The sequence below is a fragment of the Sus scrofa genome, chromosome 10 (genome assembly GCF_054392235.1).
Source record: "Sus scrofa isolate SSC_HxYL_T2T_F1_AM1 chromosome 10, Sscrofa_HxYL_maternal_Yorkshire_Landrace_v2.0, whole genome shotgun sequence".
Lineage (NCBI taxonomy): Eukaryota > Metazoa > Chordata > Mammalia > Artiodactyla > Suidae > Sus > Sus scrofa.
This window is the reverse complement of record NC_139392.1, coordinates 78,495,001-78,520,423: the sequence shown is the minus strand read 5'-3', so window position 1 is coordinate 78,520,423 and position 25,423 is coordinate 78,495,001. Positions and strand designations below refer to the sequence as shown.

The window sequence follows — 25,423 nt, the reverse complement described above, 5'->3', positions numbered from 1 at the left end:
CCGACGGCTCACTTGCCGGGCTTGGCAGACCTTGGCCGGGGGTGCCCGCGGTCCCGGGCCGCGAGCACCTCTCCGGCGCTCGCGCCCCCTTCCTGCTTCTCTGTCCCCATTGCCAGGCCAGTGGGGGAGATGAAATCTTGATTGACAGGACTTAGCCGTGTTGCGTATGAGTGTTCTCTCCATCACGTGTCATCACTCCACCACTCCTATTTTGGGGAAATATCGGGAGAACGTTTTGGGGAAACGCTGGAAACACTTTTCCCTTTTATCCGACTTTGCGTCTTAGCACCGCGTGCGCTAAGCTCAGGGCACAAAGTTGGGCCTGGGAGATGGCGAATGCTGGCTGCCTCGCCACTGCGGCCGGTGACCCTCTCTTCACAGAAGCGGCTCGGCAGCCCAAATTCGCACGTCTCATACTCTAGGCCACCGGAGCCACAGGTACCACCACTACCCTCCAACCTCCCCCCCCACCAAAGGGATGGCGCCCCCGCAAATCTGGCTTGTGGTTGTGGGTCGCGCACGCCAGCAGGGAGGGGAGCGGAGGGCGGCCCTGTCCTGCGGGATGCTCGCCGGGTACCTTTCGGGGCGGAATGGGCCCCTCCCGACTTATCATTTGGTTTCCGCGAGCGTCCGAGGACGCAGGCACCCATTCGTTCCACTCGCTGCGCTCTGTGAACGAGCGTGGGTTGGGCGGGGGATGCCAGGCCCGGGGAGGGCCGGGTGGTCTCCCTCCCCCGCCCGCCCCGCCCGCCCCGCGGGCAGAGCCGCCGCACAAGTGTTGTGATTCCCACGGACCGGCGGGCTCTGCGGCTCGAGGCCCGAGCACCAGGGGCCCGGGAGACGCGGCGGACACAGAGGGGTTTGTAGACAAGCTGACCTCCGCGCTCCCGCTCTGAAAGGGCCTGAAAGGAGCCGTTTATGGTGCATTACCAGTCAAGGGCTCAGGTACCAGCCTCTTGTGTCGGGAAGCCCCGGCGGCCGCCCGTGCTGCAGGTGTCAACTATACAAACGCCCGGAAGGGGGGAGGATTCCGGGGAGGGCCCGGGAGGGGCGCCCGACGGCGCCAAGCGCGCCGCTCGCCTAATTTCCCGCTTTCTCCTCTGCGGCGAGAGCAGCCGGACTGGGGCGCAGACCCAGGTCCTGGGGGGCTGGGGGGGGGGGTAGAGAAAGCAGCTGGGGGCGGGGCCTACGGGATGTTATTTATGGACTGCATTTGGTGGAGAGGGGAGCCGGGAAGGCTTTGAGCCCTTGCCTGACCCAGTTTCAAGGCTGAGGGCAGAGGGAGGTCACGGGAGGCTGAAACTTCCCGTGGAGGCGAGCGCTGGGCTGGGCAAAGAGAGGCATTTTGCCCGTCTGTTGGGCCGCTTGGGCCCCCAGGGACCTGTCCAGATTTAACTTGAACTTCCCACGTGGATCCATAATCTCCCTTTGTATCTTCCCGTGCAAAAAAACGGGCCTGATCCTGGGTGCATATTTAGCAAATGTTCTTGGTTAAAGCAGTGGCCCTCTCCTCATCGGCCTCTCCCCAGGGCCTGAGTCACTTCCGGCCCAAAAGAACCCAAGGAAGGTTACCCTCAGTGGATAACCCCGTGGGCCTGTGCCCTGAAAAGCCTGACAAGCCGAGGCCTTAAACCCCTCACGTTGGCTCCTATAAAGGCACACCTCAAAATGCTTTTACCCTTGGAGGGAGATTGCTAATGAAGTTTATTGGCTCTCAGAAGTCTTCATGGCACCAAAATACAGAAAAAGAAAAATAGTAAACAAATAAAAACAAACCAAACAACCATACTGCTGCCGTTATATTAAGACCATTACAAAAATAACAAATGGTATTTGATGCTTTTCAGGGCCAATTAGAAAAAGAGGATGAGGCAGACAGAAATTGTAGGTGTGTCTGAAGGAAGCTTCTGGGTGCTCCCAAAGGTTTTATAGGTTGTCGGCCTTGCTCCTTTATTTCATGTTACCTGGAAACTTCTTTATCCTTCCTGCAGCTGCATCGCCATCATTACTTTTATATGTTTCATCTGCTATTAGAATCAGTTTTTGACAGAGTAAAACTGAGTGCTTTTCTTAAAGTGAGAAATTGGACAAGACATGGTGAAAAGGATGAAGAAGATGGGTGTGTCTCTAAAAGAGTGGGGTTTAAGAGGTGAATAAAGGAGAGAAAATAGACTCCTTACAAAGTGAAGGAAAGCCTGTCCCATCTGAAAAACAAAATCACCCCTGTCCTCTCTATCATCACATTCGCAACAAAACTTTTTTTTGTGTGTGTGTGTGTGTGTGTGTGTGTGTCTTTCATCTTTTTAGGGCTGCCCCTGCAGCATATGGAGGTTCCCAGGCTAGGGGTCTAATCTGAGCTGTAGCCGCCAGCCTACACCACAGCCACAGCCACAGCCACGCCAGATCCGAGCCATGTCTGTGACCTACACCACAGCTCACAGCAACACCGGATCCTTAACCCACTGAGCAAGGCCAGGGATCGAACCCGCAGCCTCATGGTTCCTAGTTGGATTCATTTCCACTGCGCCAATATGGGAACTCCACGAAACTTCTTGAATAAGTTACCCAAACTAGGGATCTCTATTTCCTTGACATTATTCAATCTTCAGTGCACTGCATTCTGGCTCACACTCTCACACTGGAACACTCACTCATTTGGTCATTATCACTTCCATGGCCCCCAATGTAAGGACAATGTCTGACCTTATCTTGCCTAAAATTGCAGTAAACAGGCCCACCATGTGTCCTGATACCTCCATGCAGTCTTTTGTTTCTCTCGCTCCTCCAATCCCACAGTCATAATATCAACCAAGTCCTAAAATTCTCTTTGCAAAGTATTTCTCTAGTCTGCGGCCACTACCCAGTCCAGGCCTTCATAATCTCTCAGCCGTTCTGCTGCAGCTTTCCGATGGGTCTTCCTGCCTGTCATGTCTCTTTGTTCTAATCCCTTCTCCAACAGTGCAGCCTCAATCATATGACTTTTCTAAATGGCAGCCTTGGTCATGCTACCTCTGGCTTCAAACCCTTCCCTGATTAATTATATATGAATTATAAACATGTGCTATCGTACTAACATCAATGACATACTTATGAGGAATCAGGCAAATTTTAAAAGAATGAGATAAAAATATATATGATAGTTCTAATATTTAAGAAACTGAAAAGCAGAGAAAACTGATCCATAAAAAAAGAAAAGAATGAAGCAGATATGAAGAGGGGAACAGAAAGAAGTGCAGGAAAGATGGAGAGAAATCCCCAGGCTCCTTTCCAAATTGTGGTGTGTTAACTAGGACACAAGTGAGGCTGCCCTATAAAAGAGTTGGAATATGTTGTGGTTTAAAGGAGACAGAAGTTTATTTCTCTCTCACAAAAACTGGGTAGGCATTCCAGGCCTCCCATGGGATCTAAATGATGGGGGAGATTCTGATTCCTTTATCTAGTTACTTATCCAGCCTCAACATGTAGCTTTAACTCATGGTTCAAAATGGCTGCTCCAACTCCTGCCATCGCATTGGCATTCCAATCAGTAGGAAGAGAGAAAGTAGCAAGGTGGGATGTGTTCTTCCTTTTTGAAGAGCCTCAAAGGTGAATATCACTTCTATTCATTAGTTAGAAGTTAGTTTCATAACCACACTGAGCTGCAAGGGTAGCTAGAAAATGTAGTTTTTATTCTGGGTGTCCATGTGCTCAGCTAAAATTGTGCAGTTCTATTCATATAGATATAGGGTGAATTTTTAGTCTCTGAGACTCCTGGTACTGCTGCCTTCCTGAGACCTAGCTACTAGGACATGCCCTGAATCCTGTACCAGAGCTCCCTTATTTTTTTTTTTTTTTTTGTCTTTTGTCTTTTTTTTTTTGTTGTTGTTGTTGTTGTTGTTATTGTTGCTATTTCTTGGGCCGCTCCCGCGGCATATGGAGGATCCCAGGCTAGGGGTTGAATCGGAGCTGTAGCCACCGGCCTACGCCAGAGCCACAGCAACGCGGGATCCGAGCCGCGTCTGCAACCTACACCACAGCTCACGGCAACGCCGGATCGTTAACCCACTGAGCAAGGGCAGGGATCGAACCCGCAACCTCATGGTTCCTAGTCGGATTCGTTAACCACTGCGCCACGACGGGAACTCCCAGAGCTCCCTTTTTGATGTTCACTGGTTCAAGTTGGTTTCTATTACTTGAAACCAAAAGATTTTAGACTAACATACAAATTTACCGAGTCCTAAGTGCCATGACATAGGTACATCAGGTAATCCAGGTTATTCTACAGTAGCCAAATCTTAGTGATCTCATACAAGGGTTTCTTTCTTTCTTTCTTTTTTTTTTTTGTTTTTTGTTTTTTGTTTTTTGCCTTTTCTAGGGCCATTCCCTTGGCATATGGAGGTTCCCAGGCTAGGGGTCGAATCGGCGCTGTAGCTGCTGGCCTACACCAGGGCCACAGTAACTCGGGATCCGAGCCGCATCTGCAACCTATACCTCAGCTCATGGCAACGCCAGATCCTTAACCCACTCAGCAAGGACAGGACTCCAACCCACAACCTCATGGTTCCTAGTCGGATTTGTTAACCACTGAGCCATGACAGGAACTCCAAGAGTTTATTTCTAGTACCGGTCCCCCATTCTATTCGAGTTTGCAGGGGGGTCTATTCGTCAGGGTCACTCAAGGCCCCAGGCTGACAGATGTTCTGCCCAAGTTATGTTTCCACACTGGTTACAGAAGAGAGAAGTGAAGGAGCCAAAAGCACACAGGCTCTTAAAGCTTCCTCCTGGCCTGCCCCTGCCCTGGAATCAGCCATTTCTCTAAGGGTCTCTGGAAGCTTTAAGTCAGGAATGGTTCTTAGAAGCCAAGATCTGAGAACAAAGTGTGTTCATTGCTACAAGGGCCCTTGTAGCAGACAGAGCTAGATGGATTTAAAAAAAAAAAAGGAAGAACGTGCACATACATATACAAATACCTCGGTCCATATCTATAGTCATATGTCTCTATCAATACATTCTAGCCTTTCTCCTTTCCTTATTTATAACTCCCTTCTTTAATCATGAGTTCTCATTATTCCAGTACACTTAGCCACACATTTACTCCTAGATTGCACCGAAGGTCATTTTAAAATTCCTAACCTACACCACTGTGAAAGTCAGACCTACTAAATATGGTTTAGAATTTTATAGTTCTTTTCGCTTTTTGAAAGTACTGTGTTCAAAATTTACTTGGATTGCTAAAAATAATATTTTTTTCTTTTACAGCTGCACCTGCAGCATATGGAAGTTCCTGGATCAGGAACTGAATCAGAGCTGCAGCTGCCGATCTATACCACAGCCATGGCAACGCTGGATCAGAGCCACATCTGCAAACTATGCTGCAGCTTGTGGGAATGTCAGATCCTTAACCCACTGAGTGAGGCCAGGGATCAAATCCGCATTCTCAGGGACACTATGTCTGGTTCTTAACCAACTGAGCCACAATGGAAACTCCATCAATAATATTTTTTAAGTAGTAAGGAAATTACGACAATAAATTGCACTATTGAACATGAAGCAGGAAGAAAAAGCTTCCTCCTAGAAGTGACATGACATTTCTATTCATCTTTTACTAACTCAAGCAAATTATACGGCCACATATCACCTCAAAGAAGCTAGGGAAGTACAAGGTTCTGACCCTCCTGGAAGAAGATGGAGCTCTGTGGCTTGTCCTTCCAGCTGCTCTCTCACCTAGGATGTCTTATGATGGGAGCTTTTCAAGTTAACTCTTACTGTAAAGCACCCAGAAAGTACAACAGGGTCCTTCTGCAGCTTCCTTTCTTCTCCACTCAGGGCTGCTCAGCTACAGAGGAAATTTCTCCCTAAGCACTGGGGGCCTGTGAGGTCAATGATAACATAAATCCCTCACACCACTTTAAATTGGGGCATAAATGTCATAAAATGGATGGCAGCTTGCAGAGCTTTGCAGGAGCTCTGGTAACCCTCTTAGGAAGCTCTGCACATTTTCCTAGTTCCATCCTGGAATTTTTACAGTGGGTTTGTACTCAAGCCTGGTAGGTGCCAAGCATCTGAAAAAAATACAAGGACCAGGAGCAGATCCGAAAACAGGAGGACCAGCTTCCTGAGGAGTCTCCTACTGTCCCCCAAATGCTTTGTGATGACTTCAATGGGCTACATTTTAAGAATTCACCCTGTGATGAACGGCGTTACCTTCCAGGGGCACTAGTAAAACACCCGAGAGATGGCCATCCGGTTGCCATGTGTTGCTTACACCTTAGTGGAGCAGATGTTTTCCTTTATGGCCTCTTGCTGAGACCGATGGCCCTGAAGTAATCGGCTTTTAGAGGGGGCAGAAGGGGTAACAGGATAATTTGGAGCGGGGGCATTCTCTGAGGACACAGGTCTTGGTGGGGCAGAGATGTAGTCACCATGAGGCCACTCGGTGTCTGCAACAGGGATGGGGCTGGAGGCAGGACTAAGAAAGGAGATACAAAAAGGCACATTGAAATGCACTGACCCCAGCTGGCTTGAGATGGAGCCTGTAGCATCCCACTGATTTGCTGGCACTCGTGTCCTCAAACCAGGGGAAATAGTGGGCTCTAGCATACCTCCCACTTCTGTAAATCTCTTCTGCTTCCTGGGAACAAACTCCTGCCCTCCTCTGTGGTCAGGCTCTCTCTAGCCTCACCTAGCTCAACACTGTTCCCTTTATGAAGCACTCCCTCCCCACAAGCTCCTCCTTCTCAGGCCGAGCCCTGAAACCTCGACAAACCTTCACCACACCGGGTTATAATCACCTCTCCTCTCTCTCTGCCCCAAGAATATGTTAAGGCACAGAGACAGCATCTCTGACCTCCAACACTTAATGCAGTCACTGAACACAGCTGATGCTCAAAACATCTTTTTCTTTCCTTTTTTTTTTTTAGGACCACACCCATGGCATATGGAAGTTCCCAGGCTAGGGGGTCAAGTCAAGCCATAGCTGCTGCCCTATACCACAGCCACAGCAACACGGGATCCGAGCCGTGTCTGAGCCATATCTGTGACCTACGCAACAACTCACTGCAACACTGGATCCTTAACCCACTGAGTGAGGCCAGGAATTGAACCTGCATCCTCATGGATACTAGTCAAGTACATTACTGCTGAACCACAAGGGAAACTTTCCAAAACATCTTTCTTAAAGAGATAAATAAATAAATTACGGCTTAAGCATTTACATTTTCTCATTATTTCCATATTGCTTTTAACTTTGTATATAATATGAAGAAAAAAGACCATTCAGCTTTTTAAAAATGTAATTGATTGGCTTTCTATCAAATGGTGATCTCCAGAGTGAAAAAGATGTTCCACGGAGCCAAAGGAGAACATGAGGAACTTTGAAGATATTTTTACTCATCTTCCTAAAATTTCATTTTGGGGAATGTTTGAAAACATATGCTATGAGGAATTCCCTGGTGCCTAGAGGCTGAGGACTTGGTGTGGTCACTGCTATGGCTCAGGTTAACTCCCTGGCTAGGGAATTTCTTCATGCTGTTGAGTGCAACCAAAAAAAAAGTATGCAGTATATTAATACAGTCTTATTTCTATGCAATTTTATATACATAAATTCACCTGTAGGGTATATATAAAAAATGGTCATGATAAAGTATTTCAGAGACAACTAATTCTCCCCCTTCCACAGACATACACAATATTTTTCTCTCCTTATTTGGTAGCATCCCAAGTTTTAACCAGGAGTATAGCCACTGAACTCAAGACCACTTTTGTCACTTTTTCTTTTGGTAGCTAGATGTGGCCATTTATTGATGGCTCAGGCCAACTGACTGTGAACCACAGTGATGTATGCAAACTTGAGGTTATGATCTTAAAAGGAAAGGAGGGTACCCTTCCTCTTCCCTTCTTCTTGTTGGCTGGGATGCAGACATGATGGCAGGTGCTGGTGCAGCCATTTTGGACTCAGGGTTAGAAGCCATGTTTTAGGAAGGTAGAGCATCAAGTTACAAGGAAGCTTAACTTCAACCCACTTAACCACTGTATAAACTTAGGGTTGCTTATGTTTGGACTATGTATTACATGGGAGAGCAAAAAGGTTTATATTGTCTTTAGATATTTTTTATAGAAGCCAGAACTTTATCCAGAATAATGCAGTGTGTAGTCAAAAAAAAAAAATTGGAAGAGTTCCTGCTGTGGCTCAGTGGGATAAGAACCTGACATAGCGTCCACGAGGATATGAATTCAATCCCTGGCCTCACTCAGTGGATTAAGAATCCAGCACTGCCACAAGCTGCAGCACAGGTCGCAGATGCAGCTCGGATCAGGAGTTGCTGTGGCTGTTGTGTAGGCCAGCAGGTGCAGCTTTGATTCTACCTATAGCCTGGGAACTTCCATACGCCACAGTTTCAGCACTAAAAAGAAAAAAAAAAAGAAAAAAAAAGAAAAGAATCTGACTGCATCAGCTTGGTTGCTGTGGAGATACAGGTTCTATCCCGGCTGGTGCAGTGGGTTAATAGATCCCGCATTGCTGCAGCTGAAGCTCAGATTCAATCCCTGGCCTGGGAACTTCCATATGCCTTGGGTGCAGCCATTAAAAAAAAAAAAATGGAAAGAGGTCCCGTCGTGGCTCAGCAGTTAATGAACCTGACTAGCATCCATGAGGACTCAGATTTGATGCCTGGCCTTCACTCAGTAGGTTAAGGATCTGGTGTTACTGTGAGCTGTGGTGTAGGTCGCAGATGCGGCTCCGATCTTGCATTGCTGTGGCTCTGGCATAGGCTGGCAGCTGTAGCTCCAATTAGACCTCTAGCCTGGGAACCTCCATATGCTGTGAGTGTGGCCCTAAAAAGGCGAAAAGACCAAAAAAAAAAAATGGAGATAATTAACTTTTAAATGATTTCTTTTTTTTAAAATTACTCCATGAATTTATTACATTTGTAGTTGTACTTAAATGATTTCTTTATATAGACAATCAGGGCTCAAAGTGAAAGCTACCAATGGTAGAGAATCCTTCAGTATGTTTTGTTTTCAATGTCTGTGATACCACCTTTCCTTCATATCTTTTTCTCCTGTACTTTACGGACATTTAATAAAAGCTTATTCAATACTGTATTGTATACTTGACTGTGGGTACAAGAGTAGAGCTTTAATGTTCCCACCACCACAACCAAATGGTAATTATATGAGGTAAAGGATGTGTTAACGAAGCTTATTTTGGTAAACATTGTGTAATACATACATACATCCGATCATCATACAGAACACTTCAAACTTATATAATGTTGCATGTCAATTATATTTCAATAAAGCTCAGGAAGAAGAAAAGAATAAAAAAACCTTATTGATTAATCCACTGAATATAGAAGGCAATCGCATGAAACTAGCGTTCTTTGAGAGCCTACTCTGTACCAGGTACTTTACGTATATCGTTTCATTAACTTTCCACAGCAGTCCTTCTGGTGGATATTATTCCTTCTTACTTCTACAGCCAATGAAGCTAAAGTTCAGCAAGTTTAAACAACTTATCCAGTAACAAACAACTATAAGAAGTTAAGAAATCTGTATTTTTTTTTTTTTTGTCTTTTTGCCTTTTCTAGGGCCAAACCTGCAGCACATGAGGTTCCCAGGCTAGAGGTCTAATCAGAGCAGCTGCCACCACAGCCACAGCAGCGCCAGACCCAAGCCGCGTCTGCGACCTACACCACAGCTCATGGCAACGCTGGATCCTTAACCCACTGAGCGAGGCCAGGGATGGAACCCGCCACCTCCTGGTTCCTAGTCAGATTCATTTCCGCTGTGCCATGATGGGAACTCAGACCCATGTGCATCCAAGGTCCACAGTTGCCCATTCTCCACACTTTCCTATTTCAAACACTTCCTCCTTCAGACTTGCCCACTCTTCCTCCTGCCCTTTTTCATTTTGCTTCACATCCTATTTACTCTCCTGCCCTTCCTCTCTGCCTTCAAATTTCTTCACCTGAAGCCAAACACACACATTTGATTATCCCCGGAACAGCATTTCTCAAACTTGACTCTGAATATACGTATTTATATGTGTGTACAGACATTTTTACACACACACACACACGTGCACAAAATCACCACCCTCATGCATAAAATCACCACCCTTCTCATGGAAAAACAAAGCAAAGCAACAACCAATAAAAGGTCTCCTGAGCGCTCAGTGTCAGCTTAAATGATGATTGAAATGAAGTTGCTTAAATATTCGCAGATATGAAGTTGGGATAAACTACTTATTGTGTTGTTCTTATATAACTATAAAACCAAACACACTAATAACTTCTTAATCTATAAATCCAGAAAATTCAAATTAACTTTTTTTTTTTTTTTTTTTTTTGCTTTTTAGGGCTGCACCTACATCATATGGAGATTCCCACGCTAGGGTCAAATCAGAGCTGCAGCTACCAGCCTACACCACAGCCATAGCCATGCTGGATCCTTAACCCACAGAACGAGGCCAGGGGTCGAACCCGTAACCTCATGGTTACTAGTCAGATGTGTTTCCGCTGTGGCACAATGGGAACTCCAAATTCAAATTAACCTTAACGTGATATATGATATGACCTTGCTGGGATGACATTTACCGCTGACAAAGCCAATGCGATGCTTGGCCCTGTCTTCAGCCCGCTGTGTGTCACATGATGACTTGTTTCTCCCCCAGTTTAATTAAACAACCACCATAGCTTTGTTTTTCTAGTTTGTTTTGTAGTTATTTGGTTTCTTGGCACAAGCACAGCATCTGTGTATTTTCTTTAGGCCAACGCACTTAAAATGGACTGCTCAGCACCGCTATAATCTTAAACACAAATGGAAACTCAGATTCAGGCTCCCAGTTCAAAGGTAGGGCCAGGTTTTTCGGGTGGCTATCCAGATGGACCAGAATATGCTACCCTTTGCTGTCATTATTTTTTAAGATTAGCATCTGGGTGTTCCCGTCGTGGCTCAGTGGCTAATGAATCCAACTAGGAACCATGAGGGTGCGGGTTCGATCCCTGGCCTTGCTCAGTGGGTTGAGGATCCGGCGTTGCCGTGAGCTGTGTTGTAGGTTGCAGATGCAGCTTGGATCCCGCGTTGCTGTGGCTCTGGTGTAGGCCAGTGGCTACAGCTCCGATTCGACCCCTACCTGGGAACCTCCATATGCCGTTGGAGTGGCCCTAGAAAAGGCAAAAAACAAACAACAACAACAACAAAATTAGCATCTGAACACGGTCACAAAATTGAAAAAAAAAAAGTCATAATTAACTTGTGGAGTTTTCATGTGTGGATCTAGAAAATCCACCAAAATGAGAGAGGTCCATCCAATGATAGTCTGGGACCCTCACGAGGAAAATCAAGCTCCTGGCCTTGGAAACAGCCTCTTTGTTATGAAGAGGGAAAAGCTCTAAATAGGACCCACCGATTACAGAGTGTGAGCAGGTTACAACGCAGCTGTTTTCTCTAACAAGGAAAACCACCTTGCTTTTCTTGCAGGTGAGGAAAGGCCTCTGGCTTCTCTGCAGGGCTGGTGACGAAGGAATGAGAGGGGAATGGCAGCTCAGCCAGTTCCTGCCCCTGAGACTCTGGTGCGTGTCTAAGCAGTATCTCTGAGAAGGTTAGAAACTGCAGAAGAGAAACGGGAGGGAGGAGTGCCTGCTGTGACGCAAGGGATCAGTGGCAGTTTTGGAGCAGCTGGGCCACAGGTTCGATCCCCAGCCAGCGGTCCGACTAGGTCACAACTGTGTCTCAGATCTGATCCCTGGTCCTGGAACTCCTTATGCTGCAGGGTAGCCAAAAAGATTTACAAAAAAAAAAAAAAAAAAAAAAAAGAAGAGGGATGTGTGAACACCCCCAGCTGAGCTTGCTCAGGCTTTTCTCTGTGGGCCATCCTATGGGAATGGGGACCTCTTTTCCAGCTCCCCATTCATAACCATGGGCCTTAGCAGAAGGCTGTCACCAAGCCTAACCCTAACTGACTCCAAAAGTTGTGAGAACAGCTTAGCAGAGCTGCACTGCCTCTTCCTGTTTCAACCGTGAACCAACCCCAGTCTTTGTGGGTGGATGTATCTGTGGACATTTGTCCGCTATAAATCTGGGAGGTGGGGAGGGATGGGGGAAGCCAAAAATGACTCCTACCTGACTAAGAGGGCTCCCCCCTATAACAGATGGTATATCCTCAGCCATTCCACCAGTGTTTACTGAGCACCTACTAGCCTACTTCTGCTAAAAAAATAAATGCAATTGAGCAAATAAGTTAAATTGAGCAGGGAGTTCCTGCTGTGGCACAGGGGGTTAAGAACCTGACTCTGGTCTCTGAGGAGACACAGGTTCGATCCCAGGCCCAGAACAGTTGGTTAAAGGATCTGGTGTTGCTGTGGCTGCACTCAGAAACTTCCACGTGCCTTGGTTGTGGCCATAATAAAAGTTTTTTAAATTAAAAATTAATTAATTAATTAAATTGAGCAAATACTACTGTGTGCCTGGCACTGGGTACAGATTTATCTATTTATTTATTTAGTCTTTTTGCCATTTTCTTGGGCCGCTGCCACGGCATGTGGAGGTTCCCAGGCTAGAGGTCTAATCGGAGCTGTACCTGCCAGCCTACTCCAGAGCCACAGCAACGTGTGATCCGAGCTGCGTCTGTGACCTACACCACAGCTCACAGCAGTGTCAGATCCTTAACCCACTGAGCAAAGCCAGGGATCAAACCCGCAACTTCATGGTTCCTAGTCGGATTCGTTAACCGCTGCGCCACGAGGGGACTCCAGGATACAGATTTATATTTGTTAACTCAATCTTCACCATAACCCACCAAGGTAGTACTGTTATAATTTCTTTTTGCATGGGCCAGAATGGGGGCACAGATAAATTAGTTAAGTTGCCCAAACAGCTGGTCAGTGGCAGAGCCGCTGGACTCCAGCAGCTAGGCTCCAGAGCCCACACTCACAAGTTCTGTGCTTTCTGGCCTCTCTGGGGTGGCAGTGGAAAGTGGGGTGCTACTTCCTCTGTGGCAAAAAGAGGCTGAAACTTCTAGTGGGGTCCCATCTGAGAAGGGTCTTGTAGTGACAAAACACGGGGCCAGGCAGGGTCTGTGCAGGGTGCTTATTTCTTGGAATGTAAAAACATGAAAGCTATATTCCTAAACTTGAAGCCAGTTTTCCTAAATCACTGAAGTTTCTTTCCGTTCCTCTCTTTTCCTTTCCTTTCCTTTCCTTTCCTCTCTTTTCCTTTCCTTTCCTTTCCTTTCCTTTCCTTTCCTTTCCTTTCCTTTCCTTTCCTTTCCTTTCTTTTTTGGCCACCATGAAGCATGTGGCGCTGCCGGGCCAGGGATCAGATCTGAGCTGCAGTTGCAACCTAAGCCACAGCTGTGACAACCCCGGATCCTCAAGCCACTGTGCTGGGCTGGGGATCAAACTTGCATCCCAGGGCTCCCAAGATGCCACCGATCCAATTGTGCCACAGCGGGACCTCTGAATCACTGAAATTTCTTGACTAATATAGTAGGCACTTCCCTGCTTGAACCAGGCATGGCACTGGGCTGGCATAAGTTTCTCCAAGCGCAGGTTATCCTGGCCAAGGAAAAGTTGTGTTCTAGACAGGATTTTAAGCAATAAGAACAAAAATGCCACTGCAGTACTCCTACATCTTCAGGACCACTGACACGACTGAAAGGTATTATTGAGACAAGGTAGAAAAAAATTGGAGGAAGTCGCCATCAATGGCCTGCAAACAAGGAAGAAAGTCAGCACCCAGAAAGCACAAGTTTTTCTGAGAGATGCCTAAGGTATGGCCTGAACTGTGCACTCCCGGGAGTGAGTTGTGCTGATGTGCAAATGAAATTATGAAATGATTTTAGATAAAATAAAACAATTTACCTGAAAATAAATGATTCATTTGGGACTAAAATGAATCAGTTCTATGGTGAATCGTCACGTGAAAGCCTTGTCTGTAAAGATATGGGGAAACTATGAGAGTTGGTCATGTGAAAAATGCAACACATGGAACCGAAAATACACAGAAGGAAACAGATCAAAATGTTAGCAGTAGTCACCTAGAGACTGTGGGACCGTGGATGGCGCAGACAAGGCGAGGCTTTAATGAATAGTTTTCCATTTCCTTTGTGTGGTCAAACCTCTCTAAATTTTGGTCACTCTTGATCTCATGCAGGGACTAATGCTTTAGCCTCTGCTGTTCCATTTCAGCTGCACCATAGGTGGGCCTTGGACACTTTCAGAAGGGCTCACTCAGGACCTGGTCCGCATGCAGGCCGCCTTGCCTCTGCCAGCCCTCAGTGGTCCCCTCTGCCAAAGGGTTCTTGCTGATTTTTGACGACGGCCCAAGCTAATAATGTCCAATCTCTCTGGAGGGCTGCTCTAGGGCTTATCTGAAGATATCATAAACTCCAAAGACTTTTTTTTGTCTTTTGGGGCCACACCCATGGCACTCGGAATTTCCCAGGCTAGGGGTCAAATCAAAGCTGTGCTTGCTGGCTTACATCACAGCCACAGCAACTGAGTTGTGTCTGCAACCTACACCACAGCTCTCGGGAACACTGCATCCTTAATCCACTGAGCAAGACCAGGAATTGAACCTGCATCCTTATGGATACCAGTCAAGTTCTTAACCCACTGAGCCACAACAGGAGCTCCTCCAAAGGTTTTCTTTTTTAAAAATTCATTATTTAAAGAAAAAAATCCAGTGCAATGTCCCTTTAGCACATTGTAAAAAACTCATTCTTCAATGGAATTTGCAAGTTTACAGTCTTTCCCATGAGGTGCTATGTATTCAAAGCAGTCTATAGCAATGAGGTTGCTATCTGTGAAAAAATACTATTGAACTCCACAGTAATGCATTCAGTAATAGATCAAATATAATGTAGATGAAAAAAAATTCATTATTTTTTTAATTTTATGGCTACACCTATGGCACATGGAAGTTCCCAGGCCAGGGACTGAATCTGAGCTACAGCTGTGACCTACCCAAGAGCTGTGGCAACACCAGATCCTTTAACCCACTGCACTGGGTAGGGGATCTAACCTGTGCCTCCTCAGCCACCAAGCTGCTGCAGTCTGATTCTTAACTTAACCCACTGTGCCATGGTGGGAACTCCAAAAATTCATTATTTTTTAAAAGTTCTACTTAAAATTTTTAAAAAATTTCTTCAGGTATGTTTACATATTTTAAGAAACATAAAATCCAGGAGCTCCCACTTTGGCACAATGGGATTGGCGGCCTCTTGGGAATGCTGGGATTTGGGTTTGATCCCTGGCCTGGCACAGTGGGTTGGAGATCAAGCCTTGCCATAGCTGCTGGCTTAGGTAGAGATTGCGGTTCGGATCCCATCCCTGACCCAGGAATTCCATTATGCTGCAGGGTGACCAAAAATGAAAAAAAAAAAAAATGATAAGCTCCAAAAGATTATACCATGGAAAATTGAAAAAGTCTATCTATTAGCCCCTCAGTTCCTTTCTCAATGCAGCTAACGTCTTCCGTTTCTTGTGTTTCCATCCAGAGATACTGGATAGCTGCATAAACAAATCCACTCACATATATTCACTGTCCTGTTTTTTTGTTTTTGTTTTTTAATGCAAAGGGGAGCATACTAGCCACTCTTGCTTCTCGCAGTTTAATGGTATATCTCAGAGATCACTTCACATCACTACCTCAAAAGTGTTCTCATTTTTTTTTATGGCAGCTGAATATTGCATTATATGGATGCCCCATAATTCATTTAAGGCCCTGCAAATGGACTTGATGCTAGGAAAAGGAAAAGCAGAGAGCTTTGAAGAGAAACAAAGAGAAAAAAGCTCAAAGTGCCTGTTTCTATTAAATACATTTTTTCTTCTTTCCACTGCTCCCTACAGAGGCCAAGACGAAGACGTCTGGTAATTCTGACCTTTGGTGTTTGCATTACCAAAGGCCAAACACCTTTTGGAGTAACAGGACTGAAGGACGAAGCTCAGAAGCTTTGCTATTCATCAAACAAACCTTGGCATGACAGAAAACACTGATTTGGATAATTATATCAGCATTTTGGTGTTTCTCCCCCCAAAGATTAATGTTTAACAACGGAAAATGCAGGAAGGAAGCGGTGGGTGTTGGGCACTGGGATTTTCCCTGTGTTTCGTGGCAGCCATGTGCCTCCTGCCCTCATCCTCAGATAAGACATGGCCTTGCTTTTTCTTTTCTTTTCTTTTTTTTTAAGGTTGAGTAGTTTCAGAATGGAGACTGTCTGCTGGGAAACTCTAAAAATGCTGCTGACTTCACCACTCCCCTGTGCTCAAAATCCATTTATGTCCATTTATGTCCACTTGTGGTGCCAGCTGAGTCACTCCAGGACAGTTCTTAGCATTTCTGCATCTTATGATTTGCAAAGAGGAAGGACGATACTTGCCCAGAGAGTTCCCTGGTGGTCTAATGGTTAGGACTCGTCACTTTCATCGCTGGGGCGCCGGGTCAGACCCTGGTCTGGAAACTGAGATACCACATCAAGTTGCAACAAACAACAAACAAAACAAAACAAAGCAATAACATGCCCGGTTTATCTCACAGCACTGTGTTAGCAAACAAGAGAATCCGTGGGAGAATCCTATTAAATCAGTGACATTCAGTGTGGAGACAGAGGCGGGGCAGAAAATGGTGAGGCAGTCCAGTGAGATATGGCCTGTGAGGTCAGCCAGCCGACCTGGTGTGGAGTTCGGGCCATTCTGATGGGCTACGCAGCCCTGGATTTAAGACTGGGTCTCCTCTTTTTACTGAATGAGGTAAATTCTTCAACGTACAGAATTATGACGGTAAATGATACACATATGTGAAAACCCTCCAAAATGCTCCTCTTATCTTTTCTAGCCTTCATATTATCCCTTCTCTCTATCTTAGAACCCACGGAAGATCCTCAGACCAAAGCGAGGAGCTCAGACTAGCAGACAGGACAGTAGAAAACCAGAGAGAGGTCATTATGGCACCGGAAGAAATGATAAGTTAACAAAGGAGGAAGGAAAGAGAAGACGAGGGGAATAACAGGTGGGTGGGCCTAGTTCAAGGAAGGGCTTTGAAGCTGTGTCAAGGAGTTTAGCATCATCTAGGCCAGTCATTTCCAGGATAGACTAAAATGTCACAAAATCGGAGTGCACTTTCTAAGGGGAAAAAGGGTCCATAATCTATATAGAGTGACTTTCGGAGGCCAGAGAAAGCCCCATGACCCCCCCTTTTTTTTCTGCTTTAGGGCCACACCCTCAGCATATGGAAGTTCCCAGGCTAGGGGTCAAATAGGAGCTACAACTGCTGGCCTACACCACAGCCACAGCAATGTGGGATCCGAGCCACGTCTACACCACGGCTCAGGGTAACACTGGATCCCGACCCACTCCGTGAGGCCAGGGACTGAACCCACATCCTCATGGATACTAGTCGGGTTCGTTTCCACTGAGCCACAAAGGAACTCCCTGACTATGTTTTTTAACTGTTCCAGAACCTGGGTAGGAAAGATGGGTATTATTTATTATTGTCTCAAAAACACTGTAAGCATGTGACCCCAGATTTAATTCTGCATCCTTTGTCTGAGGTTGGGAATTACTCCATTCAGTGATTCCTTTCTGCGCCCTCAGTGATCTGGGTCGGTTTAGAAGGGGATCTGGACTGACTACATTGCACATCAATATAAATGAACCTTTTAGGAGTGGGCAGAAGTAGGGCTGGAGTCTGCTGTCAGCAGCCAGGGGAACCAGCATTGGGCAGGGGCAGAATGGGATTGATGGTAACCTGCTGTGGGACCTTAGGGAAGTGACTGGGGCTCTCTGGGCCTCAGAGCCCTTTCAGCCTTAACCCCATGATTCTATTCTTCAAACTCTTTCCATATGTACAGTGGAATATTACTCAGCCATTAAAAAGAATGAAATAATGCCATTTGCAGCAACATGGATGAACCTAGAAATTATCATACTAAATTAATTGTCAGACAGTGAGAGACAAACATCATAGAAGATCACTTACATGTGGAATGTAAAAAAAAAAAAAAGGACACAAATGAATTTATTTGCAGAACAGAAACAGACAGACTTTGAAAAATTTATGGTTACCAAAGGGGACAGGTTGGGGGAAGAAGGGGTGGGTTGGGGGTTTGGGATAGAAACGTTCTAAAATTACCTTGTGATGAGAGTTGTACAACTATAAATATAATGAAATTCATTGAATTAAAAAAGAAAAACTCTTTCCTAAGAGTGGAGGGCTAAAGGGTGGCCTGATGAGGGCACTCGAGGAGAAGAGAATGTTTTCACAGAATGGGGGCAGGAGGGGGCGTGGAAAGGAAAGGGGGAACGGACACAGGTGAGTACAGTCCAGCCGCCTGGCATCACCTCTGTGTTCACAAGTGGGGGTGGGGACGACATGGGTCGGGAGGAATTAACATGGACCCATTTTCAAGTGGGGAGGCAGACCACGAATCACACCTGCAAGTACCTGCTTGCAAGCATTAAGTGCGGAGTGGGGGACGCTGGCTGCAAGACAGCTGCACCCTGTTTCTCTGGAGCTGAGGCTCCAGCAGGGAGGATGTGTGCTGAGGGCTGTCAGTGCTATGAAAGAAGAGGGGAAGGATGGAGAGCCTGGAGGTCCCTCTCTTTATTTTTTTTATTTAAAAATTTTTTTCAGCTATGCCTATATCATGCAGAAGTTCCTGGGCCAGGGATCAAACCTGAGCCACAGCCATAACCCAAATCACACTTCACCACACCACATCCTTAACCTCTAGGCCACCAGGGAACTCCCTGGAGGCCCTACCTTTCATGAGTGATCTCTGCCCAGAATCCATCCTGGGAAGGAGCGGAGGACCTGGCCTCCAACCCTCTAGTTGTTGGTCCTAAAAGCCAGAGAAAGTCTCTAGAAATGTCTGCTTTGAAACTAGTGAGCAAGTATGCAGGTCTGTGAGACCCCCTGGGAGGGATGGAGAGCTGAGAGAGACACAAGGAGAGAGAGAAAGAGATGGACACCTAGGCACACCAAGGCTTCCTCCGTGCCCAAGGGCCCTGCCAAATGTTCTCCCAGAACCTTCTTCCTTGACGGTGGCGTGGACTTCAGACAGCCCCAAAGACCGTGTGGTGGGAGCCTGTTGGGCCCAGGACAACAGGTGCCACTGAGCCCCTTGCAAAGACTTGAAAAAAAAAAAAAATCTCAGGGCCCCACCAGGATTTGACTCTAAAAGGAACCAAGCACCTTGCCACTGCCAGCCTTAGAGGACAGGTGTTATTTTATGCTGAGGCAGGGGCAAGGTTAGGGGACGTTGCTCTTGAGGACAGAGGGTGGAGTGGAGAAGCCGGAGCCTAGCAGAGGGTGGAGAGGCTTTTGGCTCTGGGGCCAGCCCTGTCCCTCTGCCCTGAAGTACCTGGAACCTTTTTGATCTTGGTCCCCTCCCAGCTCCCACTGGGCCAGGAGGATCCGGGGAGCACGGAGGGAGGGGCTGGATGAGAGGTGGGGTCTGCAGCCTGGACAGAGAGGGTTCTGTCTCAGCCGTCTCCTCATCCAACCTGTTGCTTCGAGAGGCAGAGGGCAGCCATCCTCAGTGCTGTGAGCTCCAGTGACCCAGAGAAAATTTCCTTTATTAGCGGTGAAGCCTTTCTTCTTTTTAGTAGAGAAAAGAACAATCATGTCTTACTTAAGGACAGGCTGTGTGTGTGTGTGTGTGTGTGTGTGTGTGTGTGTGTGTGTGTGTGTGTGTGAGTGTGTGTGTGAGAGAGAGAGAGAGAGAGCACATGCACGTCCACGCCAGTATTCCAGTATTGGCATCTGTAGGCCTAACCCTTGCTTCGCAATAGGACCCGACTGCAGACAAACAGCAACTCTCTAAGGGAAAAAATGGTGGGGGTGGGCAAGGAGCAGCCCGTTCTGGAACAAGTAGATATCTTTTCTTTTCCTCCTACCCCGGGCTCATCCATGCAGCCCGAGGAGCCGCCCAGAACAGCCACACCAGCTCTGCTCAGCCTCACAGGACTGTAAGCTTTCCCACCAGCATTGACTTCTCAATAGCTGACTTGGGTGCCCAAGGTAAAGTCCAGTACTCAACACAGGGAAACTGCCCACATTTGCATCCGTTTAAGTGAATCCTCTCACTAGGAAGGGGCATGAGCTATGAAGCCAAGGCAGGAAAGAACTTGCTGAAAAACAGTTACGTCTCTGGGTTAAAATTCTCCGGTGTCCTTGAGAGTTCAAGGCAGGGTCATCTCTGATCTTCTTCTAGATCTTCTACCCTTAATTGGTTGGGTCTCAGAATTCAGTTAAATACAAATATAATGTCTAAAACCAAGAAGCCTGTTGAAATCACTGTTCTGAGAGACATGGATTTGGCTTTTGAGAGGAGGCTAAACACCTGTCTCTCTGGTGGGACAAGTGTCTGAAAAAGGAAGCAACCGGCCTAGGATGGTGGTGACATTCAGTCTTCTATTGAGAGACCCCCACGCGCGGTCGCCTGCACCGCTCTCTGGAGCCTGGCTTTTAACAGAATTGCCTCGACCTAGAAGTGTAGCTTTATTACTTTCCAACTGAGGACGTCACATTACATCGCAGTCTCTGATAGTGTGTCATGGGCCTGGGCACAATTTTTCTTTTTTTTTTTTTTTTAATGCTTTTAAAGGTTGAGAAGGGAAAAAAAAATCATTCGGGGATGATCCCAGTGGTCAGTAAGAAAGGTGAGGACTTAGGCTCTGAAAACTGTTCACACTCTGTCCCTTAACTTCCATGCCCTCCCTCTGGACAGCGGGGCAGACGATTCAATCGACGCCTTTTGTATCAGGTTTTATTGCTCCAGACCCCTAGGGTTCCTATTTGCTCTCAGAAGAAACCTGCTCCCACTGAGCGGCTCTCGGAGGCGGCCCCTCCAGCGTTCCCATTTCTCTCTCCCGGCGGGGAAAGGGAGGGGAGGCGAGGCCGGCCGCGGAGCACCGAGCACCAGAGTCAGGATCCCGAGCAGCGCGCCTCGACCCCGAGCCGCGCCTGGAACGCTTTGGGAGCTGGAGCGCGTCGCCTTCCGACCTTAGCCGCTTGCGCTGTGCAAGCTTTACGAGAGTCCTGGAAAGGTCTGGTAGTGAGACAGAAGCCTGGAACGGAACCCAGGCCGTTGGCCCGCGCGCCGGCATGGCCCAGGCTCTCTTCAGTTTCTGCGCGGACCCCCGAGGGGCTGCGAGCTCTACCCGTGATCTAGCCCCGCGGTCTGGGCCGCGGACGCGCACCCCTAGGACCACTTGTGGCTGCGCAGAGACGGCGCGCGCTGCTATCCCAGCCCGGGACGGAAGGGCCCACCTTTGTGCCACGCGCGCAAGCGGGCGGCAGGAGCCTAGGGCTGCAGGTACTCCTTGGAGCTGCGAGTCTGCCAGGTACTCGCCGGAGAAGCGGGCAGGGAGGGGCGGGAGGAGCCCCGGGCTGCGTGGGCTCCGCCTCCTCCTCGCCCCGGGAGCTCCCACCGGGAGGAAAGCCTCCCCGGCCCCCGCGCCGCCGCCGGCCTCCCGGCCCCCTCCCCGCCGGCACCCCTCACTCGGTGATTGGCTGGCGCCGCGGGTCCCTGGCACGCGCCTGTGGATGTAGTTATAAGAATCCTCGCGTGCCGGCTCTCAGCTTCAGCACATCGGCACAGCCCTCCCCAGAGCAGCGCGGGCGCCGGCCGGAGTGCAGCGGCCGCGGGCACTGCAGGGAGGCCAGGGGCGGGAAGCGGGCGGGCCTTCCTTGCCGCCTCCCTCACGGGACCCGGAGGGAGGGGGCTGCCAGACGAGCCCGAACTGCGGCAGCAAACTTTCAGAGAACACCCCCAGCCCAGGCCAGGAGTCCCCCGGGCCCTCGGCGGCACAGAGCATGGACGCGGTGCTGCTAGAGCACTTCCCCGGGGGCCTGGACGCCTTCCCGTCCTCTTACTTTGACGAGGAGGACTTCTTCACCGACCAGTCTTCTCGGGACCCTCTGGAGGACGGCGATGAGCTGCTGGCGGATGAGCAGGCCGAGGTGGAGTTCCTCAGCCACCAGCTGCACGAGTACTGCTACCGCGACGGGGCGTGCCTGCTGCTGCAGCCCGCGCCCTCGGCGGCCCCGCACGCGCTCGCCCCGCCGCCCACCGTGGGCCCAGGCGAGCGGGAGCACGGCGGCGGCGGCGGCTACTGCTGGGAGGCGGGGGCGCCCCCCGGCGGCTTCCCCTTCTCACCCGGCTCGCCGCCCTCATGCCTCGCCTACCCGTGCGCCCGGGCGGCAGTGCTGAACCCCGGGGCGCGGCTGCGCGGCCTAAGCGGGGCGGCGGCGGCGGCGGCGGCCCGGCGGCGGCGGCGGGTGCGCTCAGAGGCAGAGCTGCAGCAGCTGCGACAGGCGGCCAATGTGCGCGAGCGGCGGCGCATGCAGTCCATCAATGACGCCTTCGAGGGGCTGCGCTCGCACATCCCCACGCTGCCCTATGAGAAGCGCCTCTCCAAGGTGGACACGCTGCGCCTGGCCATCGGCTACATCAACTTCCTCAGCGAGCTCGTGCAGGCAGACCTGCCCCTGCGCGGCGGCGGCGCGGGCGGCGGCGGGGGGCCGGGCGGCGGGCGCCTGGGCGGGGACAGCCTGGGTAGCCAGGCCCAGAAGGTCATCATCTGCCACCGGGGCACCCGTAAGTGCGTCCGCCTCCCGGCTCGGGGAGACAGGGACGGGCACGGGAAGGTCCCGGAGGGGCTGGGTGAGCAGACCGACCAGCCGACTGACAGACGGACGGCTGGGCCGTGAGCACCTGCCACCTTGAGAGCGAGCTGACGTTTCTCGGTTTTTTTTTTTTTTTTCTGCCACTTCGACCTTGGCTGGGAGGGTGCGCGTCCCCGACAGACATGCAACTTCTGGGATTTCGCGGTGGGGGCGTGGGAGGCTTGAGGGTGGTGGAAGAGGGTCTAATGAAGCCTAAGACGCCTGTCAGGCGCTTAAGAAGGGATCCTAAAGGACCGGAGGGCGACGCTGGGAACAGAGTTGGACATTCACGGTCTGTTTTCTCTTCTCACCCCCTCAGGGTCCCCCTCTCCCAGCGACCCGGATTATGGCCTCCCTCCCCTTGCAGGACACTCTCTCTCTTGGACTGATGAAAAACAACTCAAAGAACAAAATATTATCCGAACAGCCAAAGTGTGGACCCCAGAGGACCCCAGGAAACTCAACAGCAAATCTTCCTTCAACAACATAGAAAATGAACCGCCTTTCGAGTTTGTGTCCTGAGAAGTCCCAGACCCTCCTGAGGATCTGGTTATGTCTGTGTGCATATTGTACATGTAAATATCTATAATGCAAATGTAATTTAAGAATCACATTTTTCTAATGGCAATCAACTGTTATTTATCTATTTATTATCCTGTCGAGTTAATGAACTAGATGATCTCTTTTTAAATATATAATTTATATAATTTATCCTGATTTTTCTAAAAATATGCAATAGCCTGTGATTCCCCACCCCCAGCACCTTTGGAAGAACTTTGCGTTGTTGGAACAACTCTGGCCAGAAAACTTCATGCTAATTTATTACAGATACGGCTTATTTCCAAGCAATGTTAATAAATGCTATTTACACCTTTTTCTAAAAGTTAATTGTTTAATACATGATGGGGTGTAGCTATACCTTTAAATTAAAGAAGAATGAACTTACTTTGTAAAAACAGTAGCTGAACCAGAGACTCAAGAGGTAGCTATCTAATAAGAGCCACCTCTTAGATTGAGCTGAAAGGGAGTGGATTAGAGAGTTAGGCCTCAGTTCTCTTGGGGCCTCTTCCTGTTCATCACCAGCCCTAAATAGTAACTTTGGCCTGTATTTTTAGCCTGCCCTCCAAACACCCTATGAGACCAGTAGGTCATGGAGTATTGACTGTTCTGGTTTTTCAGACAGGAAGGCTAAGGCTTCAAGAGGATCTTTGAGTTACCCAAGGTCACTGGCCCCTGGCATCCTGCCTAATGTTAGTGCATAAAGTGAACACACTGGGTGTCCAGTGGTAACAGGGGCCGAGTTTCTGGGCGAGCCAAGGGAAGGGGGTCTTTCCACCTTCACGTGCTGGGGAGAAAGGGTTGCTGTTGAGCTGCCCCATCCCTTCTGCAGTTACAGCATCAGGTACATAGAAGTCAGTTGTTCTTCCCTCGAAGAAGATGGGGAAGGCGATCGCGCTGAACAAAACCCTCCCAACAAAAGTCAGGGTTTTTTAGGTTGGGCTAGAAGGGGCACGCCCTCTCTGCCACTTCTGCACCTGGGTTATTTCTGAAATTGGCTAGGTTTTGTCTCCAGTAGAACCTAGTCCTTTTAGGCAAGCAGCGTAGGAGAAAGCGCGTCTCCGGCTCAGGGCGCAAGGCCGCCCCCTAGCGAAGGGGAGAGGCGAAAGGGCGCGGCCGGGAGAGACTCGGAAGCTGGGGCTCCAGCTAGTCTCCTCCCCGATACCTGGTGCCTCCCTGGTTTCGGGGCGCCCTCAGCTGGAGTTGGGGTGCGCGGTGCTATGGGCCGGGCCCCGCGCGCTCGGACAGCGCCGGTGCAGAGGGGGAGGCGCAGAGCGGGGCCGCGCGCACTCGACGCGCACCTCGGGCGGACCTGCAGCCTCCGCGCCCCGCACCCTCTGCGGGGCACAAATGCAGTTCCCCGACCGGCAGCGGCCTGGTCAGCCTACGTATGATCGTGCATCTCCTCTGGTACCCACGGCCCTGACGAAGGACAATATGTTGGCAGCATGCTAATTGCTTTAACCTAGTTTCAGACCCACCGAGGGGTTCCCCGCGCGCCGCGGGTGCCATGGACGTCATCCAAGAGCAATTAAAGCGAGGCCGCTGGGCCGACCCGCTGCGCGGCCTGGCCAGACGCACGGAGATTCTGGGTCGCGAAGCTCCCAGGAGACCCTTGGCCATGGACCCTCTCATCCCTTTCAGCCTCTGCAGCATCTCCCATCCCTCCCCCTAAAAGACAGAGATTTCACACTGGAGGCAGAATTTGGGAACGAGAGAAAATAATTCGATTTTGTCCTGTATTAGGGCCTCATTAAACACGAAAGTTGCTTTTGCACAAGTGCTTCTATCAGGCATGTAATCTCATTACACTCATTAGAAAGTCAAATGGTAGGCAGCCCTCAACCTAATTGTACGTTATGTAAGTATTGTACCTTTTTCTTGGGCTGTGTAGACCTGCGTTTCAGTGGGATTGGGGAATGTGGCACTCCGGGCGTTAAAACACTACCGTCATTGTGATGTGGCACCTTTTATTTTGAGTGCCACTTTTTTGTGATTCAATGCTTCAACGACATCCTTTAGTGCGGTGCAGATGAAGCGGAAGAGCCGGGCTGAGCATGTAAAACACCAGGGTCTCTATCTTGTCACTCTTCTGTCCTGACTTGGCAAGTCCCTTTAAACACAACCTTCAAAGAGACTGACAGCTTCTTTTTATTTACTCATAATCCATTCATTCTAGTGCAGCAATTCTTAAAAAAAAAATGTGTCAGTAAAA

General features: G+C 48.9%; 2 protein-coding genes and 1 long non-coding RNA gene across 4 annotated transcripts in view; 2 read left to right on the top strand and 1 right to left on the bottom strand.

The window, feature by feature from the left end:
• The window catches only part of C10H10orf67 (chromosome 10 C10orf67 homolog), a 160,387-nt gene that overhangs the window by 1,682 nt on the left and 133,282 nt on the right, over positions 1 to 25,423 (bottom strand). Inside the window, exon 19 of one of the 2 annotated variants that reach the window (XR_014818011.1) lies at positions 25,348 to 25,423. This exon is cut by the window's right edge and continues 1,772 nt beyond it. The exons of the other annotated variant lie outside the window; for it this stretch is intronic. The gene's annotated coding sequence lies outside the window, so the exon portion shown is untranslated. Of the gene's footprint in view, positions 1 to 25,347 lie in introns of those variants that run through there. 2 annotated transcript variants of the gene reach the window in all.
• LOC110255699 (uncharacterized) lies at positions 214 to 17,983 on the top strand. The gene is made up of 3 exons (XR_002336379.2): positions 214 to 438; positions 11,461 to 11,552; positions 15,831 to 17,983. It is a non-coding gene; the product is annotated as an uncharacterized LOC110255699 (long non-coding RNA).
• PTF1A (pancreas associated transcription factor 1a) lies at positions 21,566 to 23,446 on the top strand. The gene is made up of 2 exons (XM_003357758.5): positions 21,566 to 22,582; positions 22,970 to 23,446. Exons 1-2 carry the CDS (start codon positions 21,799 to 21,801, stop codon positions 23,170 to 23,172), a joined length of 987 nt encoding a protein of 328 aa, XP_003357806.1. The 5' UTR covers positions 21,566 to 21,798; the 3' UTR covers positions 23,173 to 23,446.